This window comes from Prinia subflava, chromosome 18, assembly GCF_021018805.1.
Source record: "Prinia subflava isolate CZ2003 ecotype Zambia chromosome 18, Cam_Psub_1.2, whole genome shotgun sequence".
In the NCBI taxonomy this organism is placed as follows: Eukaryota; Metazoa; Chordata; class Aves; order Passeriformes; family Cisticolidae; genus Prinia; species Prinia subflava.
In genome coordinates, this window is record NC_086264.1 from 355,797 (window position 1) to 369,775 (window position 13,979).

Below are 13,979 nucleotides of genomic sequence, written 5' to 3' on the forward strand. Positions count from 1 at the left end.
CCAGGCGTGACCCCAGGAGTGACCCCAGGAGTGACCCCAGGAGTGACCCCAGGCGTGACCCAGGAGTGACCCCAGGGAGCCACCGCAGCAGCAGGGACACAGGCTCAGTCCAGCACCGCTCACTCACCCACACAGACACCTTCTCCTGATTACCTGATCTTTACACAACATTGGGAGAGGCTGGCCCTGCCCCCTTTCTTGCCTACTTGCATTATTACTGCTGCTGTGTCCTATTTCCAGGAAGAGGTGCCTGTTCCTGGTAGAGTCTTTCCTTTTCTCTAAAGAAATAAGCTTTCCAGCAGGAACACAGCTTTTGTGTCCATATATCCAACTCACAACCACTGCTGTCCCACTTTCAAAGGCACATGTAATGAGAAATACACATCTGGTTACTGTTCTGCACCTATTTGTATCTGGATAGTCACAAGAAAGCCTCACAAAAGTTTGTGTATTTAAGATATTCTGCAGTAAGATCATTATTCACTTGCATTTCATTCTCATTTCAGAAGGACACCAAGGTTATTTCTTATCTCACTTTATATATGCACAGTTACCATTACCAACAGTAATATCATTTTTCTACTGTTCACAACATATAAACTTTTATATTTATACTAATAACCCATCTTACCAATCAATCCCCCTGTGGTAGTTATTTCTATTAAAGAACTGTACCTCCTCAAAGGTTTTTGGGCTGGGGGAATTACTAATGATGGAAGGATGCATGATCAGGAACAAATACAAGGCTGTAGTACCTGGAAATAGGATAAAAATCCAAGATTTAAAATAAAACTACACACACACACACACACATTTTGGGGAGGATCATAGTTGCAGATGGGGCTAAATCAGCTTTATTCCATTTCATTTCATGAGGGGATGTTGATTTCTGTCACCTAAGATCCTGTGCTTTCTGAGCTTTTAGAATCAGAACATTTAAAGAACTGTAAATCATTAATACACACACTGGAGTGCCAGTGTTGAAATCTGGTTTTCCTACTTAAAATAGCTGTGTTTTAAAAAATAATGATTTACGTATATGAGACTGTCACAAAAATAATTTGAAAATCTTGCATTCAGTAGCTACTGGGGATTGGTGAAGATGAAGGAAAGCTTACATGCAATTTTCTGATTACAGAAAAGAAAAATAACCATTGAGTCATTTTATAAACCACTGCAATCTTGTAATTACAACTGTCCATTAGGAACTTCTTGACTTGGAAAAAAAAAGCCAAGAAATAACAAGATTCTATGAACAAGACACACACAAGACAAGAACTTGCAATTCAGAATCCAACCCATCTGAAGGATGTCTCTGTCCTGTCCTTTTCCCACTTTGACAAGAGCTTGTGTATCTTGTTCATCTGTTTATCGAAGTTCACTCACTCTGACACAAAGGCCCCTAAAAGTGACACGCACTGAACCCTGCGTTTTCAGTGTGCCCTTGACTGCTGTTGTAACTTACATTATTTAGCTATATTTGCACGGTATCTGGAAATAAAACAACACTGTCGGATGAGCAAGATCTCTGCACAGCAGCCAAAGCCAACAGTGATAAACTGGTTTATGTATTTGAACTTACACACAGCCTATCTTGTTGGAATAAAAGAAATTCTCACCAGTTTTCTGGGGTCCTACAACCAAGAATTTTGGTAACCGATCACAGGTTTTTTCCTTAGACCAGATATCTCTGTGCCGTTTGTCATCACAGGGGTTCTAAAACAGAGAAGGAAACTCAGAATTCATTGGCAATCACATCTGAAAATGTTCTTAAATTACTCCTATATATAAATGACCTGTTTTTCGCCCACGTACAAATGTTCTTATCAGAAATTATTCTTTTTCCTTATGACTGAAAACTGATGCATTCCAGAACTATTCCAGTGATTCAGAATGGCATTTCCAATGTGACCAGGTCAGAACCTGACTGTCTGAAGTGTCTGGAATTTTTTTTAAGGAGAAGGATGTTGAAAAAATATAACCTACACATATACAGTTGCCCCATTCCTGTAACAGCTACCACACTATATATGCTGCATTTTAAAACCAAAAGAGTAGGTTTATTATGATTTAAGGCTTTCTATTTACAAATACATATTCTGATCTTCCAATTCAAATCAGTACCCAATATGAATCTTGAATCTTTGCTGCTTCACATTTGAATCAGTTTAAATTTGTTCTGGAAATGCTACTCACAAACAATTTTTGACACTGTTGTTTGGCAATGCTGCACTGAGATGAAGAGAATTATCTCAGCGTACCCCTTTGAGGCTTAGGAGTAGATAGCTTCAGAGTATTCAAAATCACATCAATTATGGACAAAATACACCACACAGAGTATGCCTTAGTGACTCTAACTTAAAAATGTCTTTTCTAAGTAATTATAATTTTTCAAGTAATTTGGCTACAGGGTAATTTCCATTTAAAAAATGATTCTCTCTTAGTATTATGCAAAATCCTTGACATTTTCCCCTCTAGTTCAATGTTTTATTCAAAACCAGCATGAATTTCAAGACGCGTATTTAAGTACAAATTTGCAATCTCAGACCCTAACTTGGCAATTCAATATCCAAGGCTGGAAAACACTTTAGTAAGCAAGCTTAAATATATTTTTATGTTTGACTTAGTGAAGTTTGCTCCCTAGAGTATTTCTATCAAGCCACCTTAATAAGATTTTATTTGGGTTTAATATTATCCCTGTCAGAACTCAGGTATCTACAGCTTCTTGGCAAACTTCTTCCTTGGGCAGCTCCCAGCCTACTGTGAAAAACTTCTGATCCACCTCATCTACTTCCACTGATTAGGGTATCCATGGTCTTAATGTTCTTTATTCTCTTCTTGGATGCCCTCTTCTCCTTCCACACTTGGAGAAAAACTCCTTTCTTTAACTACTAGAAGGTGCATATAAATCTACCTGTCAAATGCTTTATTCCTGCTAGTTCCAAAAGGAGAAGAGAAATAACACAACATGCACTTGCTTGCCTTTCCTCACATTTTTAAAGGCAAGTAAAGTTACAAATAAAAGAAATTAAAGATAATTTTCATTGCACATCTTAAAGCATAATAATCTCACAGCCTTTTACAAGTGACAGGGAACACAATCACATCCTGAAGCTTCAGCTGGCTGTTTTATGGAACCAACTTAAAAACGTAACTGCTTTTCTCTACAAGAAACTGAAACAAAGAATTTAATAAAAAACCACCGAGACAGTATTTTTCTGATCTCTTGCTCAGCCTTCACCTGCCAGAGAGGGTCCTTCTGCTCAGGGAACAGCTCAAAATACTTGTGGGCCAGCTGGACCGGGGGAAGGGTCTGCAGCTTCAGGTGTGTCCAGGTGCGGAGGAAGTTGGCCAGGTTGACGAAGGTGTACAGGCCCAGGCGGTCGTTGCCGTAGTTGGACAGGTGGGTCATGAAGATGCTGATCTGCGGGAGACAAGGAGGAGAGCTCACTCGCATCGCTAGATGGCAGCGCAGCCCCGGGAGCGGCAGTCCGGAGCAGCGAGCCTGCACCGCATTCACACAGCCCGGGCAACGGCAGTCCGTCTGTCCGGAGCAGCGAGCCCGCACCGCACTCACACCGCCCGGGCAGCGGCAGTCCGTCTGTCCGGAGCAGCGGCAGTCCGTCTGCACGTGCTCCGGAGCAGCGGCAGTCCGTCTGTCCGGAGCAGCGAGCCTGCACCGCACTCACACAGCCCGGGCAGCGGCAGTCCGTCTGTCCGGAGCAGCGAGCCCACACCGCACTCACACAGCCCGGGCAGCGGCAGTCCGTCTGTCCGGAGCGGCAGTCCGTCTGTCCGGAGCAGCGGCAGTCCGTCTGTCCGGAGCAGCGGCAGTCCGTCTGTCCGGAGCAGCGAGCCCGCACAGCACTCACACAGCCCGGGAGCGGCAGTCCGTCTGTCCGGAGCAGCGAGCCCGCACCGCACTCACACAGCCCGGGCAGCGGCAGTCCGTCTGTCCGGAGCAGTGGCAGTCCGTCTGTCCGGAGCAGCGAGCCCTGCACAGCACTCACACAGCCCGGGAGCGGCAGTCCGTCTGTCCGGAGCAGCGAGCCCGCACAGCACTCACACAGCCCGGGAGCGGCAGTCCGTCTGTCCGGAGCAGCGAGCCCGCACAGCACTCACACAGCCCGGGAGCGGCAGTCCGTCTGTCCGGAGCAGCGAGCCCGCACAGCACTCACACAGCCCGGGAGCGGCAGTCCGTCTGTCCGGAGCGGCAGTCCGTCTGTCCGGAGCGGCAGTCCGTCTGTCCGGAGCAGCGAGCCCGCACAGCACTCACACAGCCCCCGCCGCCCCCGCCGAACCGCACCCCTCTGCTCAAAGCAGCTCGGCACGGTCAGAGAGGGAAACGCTGCAACAGGTCCCAAGGGCTGTGAGCCGCAGGATGGGCAGCGCTGCCCTGGGCTTGGGCAGTGCCAGCACCTCGATGTGCCTTCACTGCACAGCACACAGCAAAACAACGGAACACAAGTGCAATGTTAAAAACAGAATTTCTGTTTTCATGGAGGAGTAAAGGAGGCACAGACTAGGGAAGCAGCTGAGCTCCACTGCTGTGACTTTAATCTTGTGGCTGCAGGTCCAAATTTGAAAGAGTAAGTAGCTCATCTCTTCTACAAAGGTATCCTGCAACACTGGCCTGACACACAAAACGGACAAAAAAAAATCTGAAACCTGAGTACTTTCAAATAACTGTGCGTGAAATATTCCCGAACATAAACCAGCAGAAGTTTGAAGGCTGCGGGTATTTCACTCTCAGTACCTCACCAGGAGGGTGATACCCAGACACACACCCCCCTCCAGCCCTCCAGCCCTCCCGAAGGAAGCAACGCCTCCGTGAGGGCTCTCCCGGGAGGGCATCGGGCATCCCCTGGACTGAGCCGTGGGCAGAGCAGGGACACAGACTGCAAGCACCAGCTCTCAGGGGCTGAGGAAGGGCCGAGACAGAACCCCCTGCTTTCTCCAGGGATCCTTTCCAAGGTAATTTCTCACTGATCCAACAGTCTGCCCTTACACTGAAATCTGCAAACCCTCGCCTCTCCAGCAGTGATTTCTGACTTGAAGTTCTTTTCAAAGTAGAACTCCTCCAAGATAAACTCTCCAGGACTAATTTCCATTAAAGATTTAGAAACATGACTCTTTTTATAAATAAATCTGCTAATGCCATGAATGAGCAATTTCTATTTAAAGTAAGACCTGATGTAAGCAACTTTAAAAAAAGAAAAGCTTATCGCCGTCATAATTCCGAAATTAGTGCAGGAACTGAAGTTAATCTTTTGTAAAGGAATTCCAGTCCTCAGCTTAAAGAAAGAAAAAGAAAAGAATGAAAAGCTGGTATTTACAGTAAAATCAGAAGGTACACACTGCTAAATCAGCAGGAGATGATCTTCCTTTGTGGGTAGGACTGAGATTGAAAGCCCCTTCCCTTTAGGCACCAAACGCATAACCTTTTCAGGTTTCCTTTTTCATTTCAGTTCTCAAAGCAGGAACAGAGCAGCCACAGGACTACCTTGTTCTCACTAAAGTCACAATCAGCAGGTTTCCATATAAAAGGTTAACTTGCTTTCCTGACAGCCCCTTTCTTTCCTACACGCGGGCTGACTTCTGACATTTTTAATGTCAATTCACCTCCTGGCAATTCCTCACCTGCCAACAGCTACTGCACTGCTATGAAGGAAAAAGCGAGAGAAGTTGAGAAGATTGCTACTTCAGGGAAAACACAATTATTCTGTCCCTGAAGAGAATATCACTGTAATTTTAAGAATGTCAGTACAGGCCGAGAAATTGACTGGACATATCATCATAAATAATTTCCAGCATATAAAACTGTGTCAGTGAAGGGGAAAAATCACCAGAGACCTAAGCTCCCATTTTAGTTGTATTTTTTAAGTCAAATACCTTATGGTTAATTATTTACAACACCAAGATGATCAAATGCTGGTTGAAAGTTTAAATGGCTGAGTCTTGTAAAGAAAGCCATCCTTGGCCAACCAGACAGATGACCTGACACTTGGCTTTACACTGCAGAGCAGGAGTGTCCCAGAGGGCATCACAAACCCCGCAGCTGAGCGGAGGCCGGTGGCTCCCTGCCCACCTCGCTGTGCAGCAGGATGGGAACACAGCAGTGCCCTCCAAGGGCAGCTGCTGCCCTTTCACACCAGCACAAACCTAACGATGACCTTTTCCCTTCCTCACTGGGCTCATGATGCTCTGATTGGCTCGATCCCACCATGTCCTGAGTCATTCAAACACGTTCTAATTAACAACAATCACCGTTCCTTCTCTGCAACTAACAGCATGCTCTGCTTCTGAAGATTTGCTCTCTTGGAAGCCCAGAACAAGGAGCTCTAAAAGGAATCCTCTGTGGCCACATCCCAAGGCTAGCCCCAGTAAATAACACTATTTGTTCAATTATCTTCCACCTCTGGGAAATGCTGTAAAATACAAACAGAACTTCCTATATTGCTTTATTCCTCCTTTAATAGGGAAGCACTTGTGAATGGACTTATATTTACTCTAACAAGCACTTTAACCTCCCTTTCAGATAAAAAGAGCTTATTTGATTTTATTATTTCCAGCACTCTTCTCAAATATTTTCTTTCAGGCATCTCAGCATTTTCTTTATTTCAGTGCGGAAGGATCACCCTTTTTTTAGCTGTTCCTCATAAACAAACCATCATCTTGGTTGCACTTCAGTGCACACTCTCCAAGGGATTTAATATCCTTCACGAGGGAACTGAAATGGAATGCAGGCAATCTTTAAAATGATGGTTTGGGACTAAATCTGGCCTCTGGGCAACAGCTCCTTTCCTGCTCTCACACATTTTCAGATCAGGGCTGCCAAGGTGCTCTCCTGGGCTCCGCCTTCTCCTTCCAGCTTCTCCTCAGCATTTTCTCCTTCCCCAGAGTGAAAGGACAGAGGCATAAGTTACATTTGCTCTCCTTCCCCAGTCCTGATTTTATCTGGGATTCTGACGGGTACTGCAGAAATGTAGGGAAATGAGAACAAGCACGCAGGAGAGAGAGCTTTTATCTGTTTGACTGCTCACTCTGTGCTGCATATTTCCTTACTACAACATTTCCCAGTTAGAGGCAATAGCTTCTAGGTCAGCAGACTGGAGCTGACACTGAGAAGGAGCTGCTGCTGTTAAATCACGTCTCAGGAAAAGATGAACCCGCACGACCTAACTTATGTATCAAGAGCAGAGAGGTGCTTGACAAACAACTCACACAGAACGAAACAATGCACCAAGTTACCCAGCTTCCAGTGGTGGATGGTGACTGGCTGGGTATTCCAAAAAACACTGATCACTACAAAATCAAGATTATTAGGATGCTGCACCTATTGAAATTATACACCAAGGGCACGACTCAAACTAAGCTTCTGGAGTCTTGGTAACAGCTGCTGTTTCCTTACAGGGCAGAGGTGCCTGCCTCCCAGAGGAATGATGCCACCACTCCCAGGAGTGACCAGCCCTTCCTGGTGCTCCCGGCCTCCTGCCCTGGGGTCAAGGGTCTCTCTCAACTGCCAGGATCACACCCCAGAGCAGAGAGAAGACTCCTGTCAGACATCAACTGCGGCAGCAAGGGAAGTAGAGGCAAGTCTGAGACTTGCAGGACACTGATGGTCTCGAAGAGTTTGATTATTTTGGCATTTTAAATTTAGAACTAGAAGAGTTAGTGTAACAAAAAACAGTCATCAAAAACTTACTGCATACTGGGCACTTTTTTTAATCATGTATAGACCTTTTGCAGGCAATTCCAACTTGAATAAATTCCTACTAATAAACCAGTCATCAAGGCACTTTAGTCACAGGCACTGTGTCACCCTCCCATCTGTACAGCAACATTACTAGGCAGCGTTGAGGCCTCCCAGCTCAATGAAGTTATGCACAACCCTTCAAAATGAAGTTAAATTATGATTGACAATTAATTCTGTGGTCTCGGCTAGGCACTAGCAGCAGATGCATTGCCAATTTGGAATATTGCTGGTATTTTAGCTTCTGAGCACATGTTTACAGGCCATGAGAGTACATCCAACTCTCAGAACACCTATATTCCAATTAATTTGGCATTGTGCAGACACTGTTTGCAGTTCTGCTATTGTTTCCAAGTTACTCTGAACAGTTTTGTTTCAGGTATTCAGAGACTCAGAAACAGGAGGTTTTGCTCCATTAGACTACCAAAGTGATGGAATAACAAACCAGAGCAGAGGCTACATTGAGTAAGTATTTTTAATAGCTGAAAGACAGTCCTTTCAGTCCTGGATGCTTGCAGAAAAGCTGTGTTCAGTTCCACCACAGAGACTCCAGCTTGCAGGTCCCTGTTTAGCCCTGAGGTTGTCCCGCTGCTTTCACAGCAGCCACGGCCCTGCCCACTCACAGACTGCCAACAAGTGGAATTCCACTTACATAGTGCTGTCTCCACCAGAAACATGCTGGAGGCAGGAAAGAGTTAAGAGCTCAAACAAAATCGTGTATTTAACGCAGTTCTGAACGGCTGATCTGACAGTCAGGAACCCCAGGCTCATTTTCTGCTGCTGCTCGTTCCCCCTGTGACTCAGTAGTGCTAGTACTGTTCAAAAGACCTGTTCCACTCTAAACCACCAGCACAAAGCTTTCCATTCAACAATTTTAGGGATCATAGAGGAATAAAATTTTCCCATTGCCACAGTTTCAATGCATTTCCTGCCCGTTGTTACAAGGAATCACCTCTCAAGAGACAGCTACTCCTGTCGGTTCCACAGCCTCTCCACAATGCCTGTTCACTTAGGAATTTTCTTTTTTTCCTCCTATTCCACCCACAAGATGCCAGACTCTGTCTGGGTGGGTTTGAAGAACAGAGAGGAAGGCAAAGAATACCTGTGTTGTGCAGTCAGCCAAGCTGATGGCAACCCTTGCAGGAGTTATGGGTGTGAGAGGACAGGGAGGAGATGGAACTGCTGCCTTTCTCACCGTGACGTGGGGCACGCCTGTCAGACTGAACAGCCTCTCCTGCTTCTCACACTCAGGACAGTTAAATCTGAGGTTGGGCCAAGCAGGAGGGACAGAAAGGAAAGGTCTGAGTCCAAATGTCTTTGATTTTGCTTTTCTTCTCTAGTGCCAGTTCAGGGTCACATTAAGATACAGCCCATTCTGCAGATGCTCATACAAATCCTCTCATTTCCAGTGCTAAAGGAGATAATTTCTCCCTTGCTGCAAGTCAATTAGCTTAATAACAGCTCCACTCACTGCAACTGGGGAGAGGTAAAAATTAGAAGAAAATAATACTTAGAACTGAACGCACACAAAGATTACAATTATTTTAAGATCAATCAAAGTGCCTAAAGCATTAACAGCCTTTCCTCTTCATCAGCACTGCTGTAACCATGTCAAGAGCACACAGCTGGCTACACATTAGTTCCATTGTTGGGCTGTCAACCATTTGAAGGCTTTCACCAAATTCCTCTCCACAGGGCGTTTTCCCTTTTTCTTTCCATCTGCAGACACACAGTACTTTGCAAGAAGTGTGTGTAAGTGCACGTAATGCAATTACTACATTCTGTTTGTTTTTCTTAGGGGCAGAAAAGGTACAGAAAAATTTCATCAGCTGCTGGTTACCCTTAAACATTCATGTCCTAGGACAGAAAAGCTCTGGGTCTGTATCTTCTACAGTTCAAAGGACCTGAGCAGCAATGATACAGTTGATGGCAGTGTCTATCTATACCGACCTCTGCATTACACACAGCTCAGAACCTAATGGCTCACTTCCTTCAAAGGACTGCCTTAGGAAACTGGTACAGTTTCATTCTAAGAAACACTGAACAGAAATCTGTTTTACTCATCCAAGAATTTCACTGGATATTGCACAGAGAGATGAATCTGAAATCATTGAAGATTCTAACAAGTTTATCAGGAAAAATACCTGCCAAGAAGTTTTAAAGTCAGTACAGTGGTATGCAAGCCAGCAACAATGTGAGACAATAAACCAGAGATGTGTCTGGATAAGACACTCATCACTACACACTTCTACAATGCATGTTCTCCTTGTGACTTTGCCCCAGAATTCCCTGGCTAAACCAGTGCAAGTCCCTCAACCTCCCCCCGTAAGTCAATTATTCTACTGATAATGTGGGAGAAATAATGCCAGTATACCAACAATAAGGCTGCTGAAGCTTGCTTTCTCTTTTCCTGTGAAACATTTTGTGCAAGATCCTGATACAGCCCGGCCTCGCCCGCGGGCCGCTGCAGTCAGCAAGGTCTTTAACATGAGACAGACGTACAAACTACTGCTTGAAGAGTGGGTGACAGCGTTCTCTTAGTGCCTGGGCTCCTTCTCAGCTTGGTGGCACTTCAGGATGCCTTCAGGAGCAGTGTCAGGGTCACTTCCCAGCCACCAGCGCGGGGTCCAGTGCAAAGCACAGGAGCACAGCCTGCCAGCTGTGAGGTTCACTGCTCCCCCGGGCCAGCTGTGGGTCCCAGTGACACAGAGCATCTGCAGACAGCATTTCCTGAGGCTCTCACCCGCAGGACACCTGCTGCCCAGTGCTCTGGGAACAGGGCACCACGCTGGCTCTCAGGACACAGCCTCACTGCTGCACAGTGCTCTGGAACAGGGCACCACGCTGGCTCTCAGGACACAGCCTCACTGCTGCACAGTGCTCTGGAACAGGGCACCACGCTGGCTCTCAGGACACAGCCTCACTGCCCAGTGCTCTGGAACAGGGCACCACGCTGGCTCTCAGGACACAGCCTCACTGCTGCACAGTGCTCTGAGTCAGGGCACCACGCTGGCTCTCAGGACACAGCCTCACTGCCCAGTGCTCTGAGTCAGGGCACCACGCTGGCTCTCAGGACACAGCCTCACTGCTGCCCATGCTCTGGGAACAGGGCACCACGCTGGCTCTCAGGACACAGCCCCACTGCTGCACAGTGCTCTGAGTCAGGGCACCACGCTGGCTCTCAGGACACAGCCTCACTGCCCAGTGCTCTGGAACAGGGCACCACACTGGCTCTCAGGACACAGCCTCACTGCTGCCCAGTGCTCTGGAACAGGGCACCACGCTGGCTCTCAGGACACAGCCTCACTGCCCAGTGCTCTGGAACAGGGCACCACACTGGCTCTCAGGACACAGCCTCACTGCTACCCAGTGCTCTGGAACAGGGCACCACGCTGGCTCTCAGGACACAGCCTCACTGCTGCCCAGTGCTCTGGAACACGGCACCACGCTGGCTCTCAGGACACAGCCTCACTGCTGCACAGTGCTCTGGGAACAGGGCACCACGCTGGCTCTCAGGGCACAGCCTCACTGCACAGTGCTCTGAGTCAGGGCACCACGCTGGCTCTCAGGACACAGCCTCACTGCACGGCGCTCCTGGGGCTGCCTGTGCTTCATCCTGCACTCGGTGCTCCTGGAGCACACTGCAAGCAGCCACAGCCTCTCTGACACCACTGACAGCCAAACCACCCAGGAATTCTGGGCTTCATTCTTAGGGACACTTCTTTCAGAGTAGGCACCCAGTTCCTCAAGTCTCAGCCTGGCAACTTACACTTCAAAAATGATATCTGCTTCCAAATTCAATATAATGAAGAAATTTGTTAAGATTAACATTTAATCCACACTCACATTTTCCAGGTTAGGAAACTAACTATTTATGTACTCACTATTGAGAACATTGTTTAGCTGACATTGTAATGATTCATGGGTAGTGTTTTCTTTTCTTAGTTTTGTATCAGTGAAAAATAACATTTTGAAAATGCCTCCTAATGGAATTTTTGCATCCTCTTGACAGCTGAGTGTTTCACATAAAGAAACGCCAGCAATTTTAATGAAAACACAAGAAAGCTTATGAAATCCAAAATGTCACTCTATAATTAGACTCCTAAAACTACTTAGTCTTCATTTTAATGTCTAAATTTTTGCCCAACTCTGACTTGTAAAGCATGACATAAATACGTGCAAGACCTAAGCCCACAAAGATACAAACCTCAGTCTTTAAACTGACTATGTGCCAGGCTAATGCTGAGAGCTTCAGCAACTGTTTATAGACAGATGTTTAGATGCATCATCTTTTCAAAGACACTCCTTAGAAGGAGTCTTGGACATATTTTGGCCTAATATTCGCTTACAGTCGTATTTAGAAAACACTGCATTTAATTTCTCTTCTTTTAGCCTATATTGTACTGGGGATATTATAATTTTCATAAGCAGGTGATCACACAGTCTACACAGCAATGCACGAATCAAAGACCTACCTATAATGTACAAAAAGACATTACTGTACTCACATTCCAGGATGTCAGGCAGACATGATCAAACCTCCACGATGAATATCAAAAGTCACGGATCTTTCACTGTCTTCCCCTCCATTCTCTTCATTCTTTCAATTTAAAAGGCTTATGCCTCAAGCACTCCTATTAAATTCTGCTGTTTCTCTACGTTCTAAGGTAGTTTTTGGCTGTTGTGGCTGTATTTCCATGTGGAATACATTTTGTCCTGACTCCATATACTGTTTTGTGCCTTCCTCGAATTTGCTCACCTGGTGACTTCCAGTCAAAACTCACCATTGCCAAAGGACTCCTATGCTGCCAATGCCTTCCCCACCCAACGAATCCTCCAGGTCTCAGCTCTGTTGACCTGGGTTGGAATCAGGTGGTCCTGAAGGTCCCTCCCACCCTAAACCCTTCTGTGAGTGCTTCTGTGCTGTGCCTGGAATGATACACATCATCAAAGCCCTACTGCAACAATGCCGCCCTCCAGAAGGGACACCACACATGTGCTAAGGAAGCAAAGTTTTTATTTCCTAATTCTGCTGTGTGAACATGAAAAAGGGGAACAAAACACTGACTTCTCTCAAAGAGCCAAAACTATAGCCTGAAAGAATGTGAGGCTTGAAAAATCCGCCTGCATATAAACTGCTGCAGTAGCCTTCAGAAATGGCTTTCCCTTGGACTGCATCCCATTGCAGAAGATGAAAAAAGGGCACGAAATATTTAGGCTGTTATTCCAAAAGATTTGAGTGCAAGTATGTTTTGTTCCCTTTGGTGCTCCCAGTGACTACATTTCTATAAAACAGCAGAATTTTATTTATATGTTTGATTTGGACCCCAAATGAAAACTTCCATCTACAAGTTTGTCTCAAAGGTTGGGTTTGGGGCAGCTGACCTAATCCCACGCCACGTGGAACTGCACTGCTCTCTTCTGTCAGTGCTCTGTAGCTTCAGCCCCTCACTCCTTGTTTATCTCCCACTGAATGAAAGGTTAAGCAGATGTATTCATTTACTCAGATCTTTTCTTTGAGCAGTGTGGCTCTTCTACATGCATCTCCTCCTTGAGGCTGCTCTGAGAGAGCACCTGAAATTTCCCAAAGTGACTGGAGCTCAAGCACTCCCTGCCTGCAGCGTTCTCCCCTCAGTAGGTGCTCCCAACGCCCTGCCCCACGCCTCTGGCACAGCACAGAAATGAACTATACCTGAGATACTCCTCGCAGTTCTGAACATTCAAACTCTCCTAAAAGTTAACTCTCGGACATCTCACTTCATGCAAAAGTAAAGAACAGGACAGGCTGGCCCTGCTGCATTACCAACAAAACAAAAAGCGGTGGGGACTGCTTTGTACAACTAACAATACACACAATATTAGATCCCCATTTACTTCTTTGAAAAAGCAAAACAACTCACTGTCAGTAACCATTACTGTTTGGGACACCCAGCTGATCAGCCCTGGACCATTCAGTAACTTTTCCTTCATTTACTCTTTTAAAAACATTTCAAAATTCCGCTGTACTTACTGGATTGAGAACCACTGTGAAGAACAACTCTCCTCCTTGAATACTTTTGTCTAATTCCTTTGGACCTCCAGGATACTCCTTATAGAAAATGGTGTGGGTGAATAAGCCACAAGTTTGTCTAGGAAGCACCTGAATTTATGAAAAAAACAAAAAAAATTCAAGAGTTTCTACTTTTAATGAGATGATAAAAGTCAGACAAGCAACATATAACAGGTA

General features: G+C 45.9%; 1 protein-coding gene across 1 annotated transcript in view; it reads right to left on the reverse strand.

The window, feature by feature from the left end:
• LOC134559991 (bifunctional heparan sulfate N-deacetylase/N-sulfotransferase 3) overlaps positions 1-13,979 on the reverse strand; it is a 54,698-nt gene that overhangs the window by 10,146 nt on the left and 30,573 nt on the right. Inside the window, exons 6-9 of the mRNA XM_063415397.1 lie at positions 13,764-13,892; positions 3,242-3,424; positions 1,620-1,716; positions 632-755 (exon numbers count right to left, since the gene is read on the reverse strand). Of these exons, the coding sequence (XP_063271467.1) occupies positions 632-755; positions 1,620-1,716; positions 3,242-3,424; positions 13,764-13,892 (533 nt within the window). The remainder of the gene's footprint in view (positions 1-631; positions 756-1,619; positions 1,717-3,241; positions 3,425-13,763; positions 13,893-13,979) is intronic.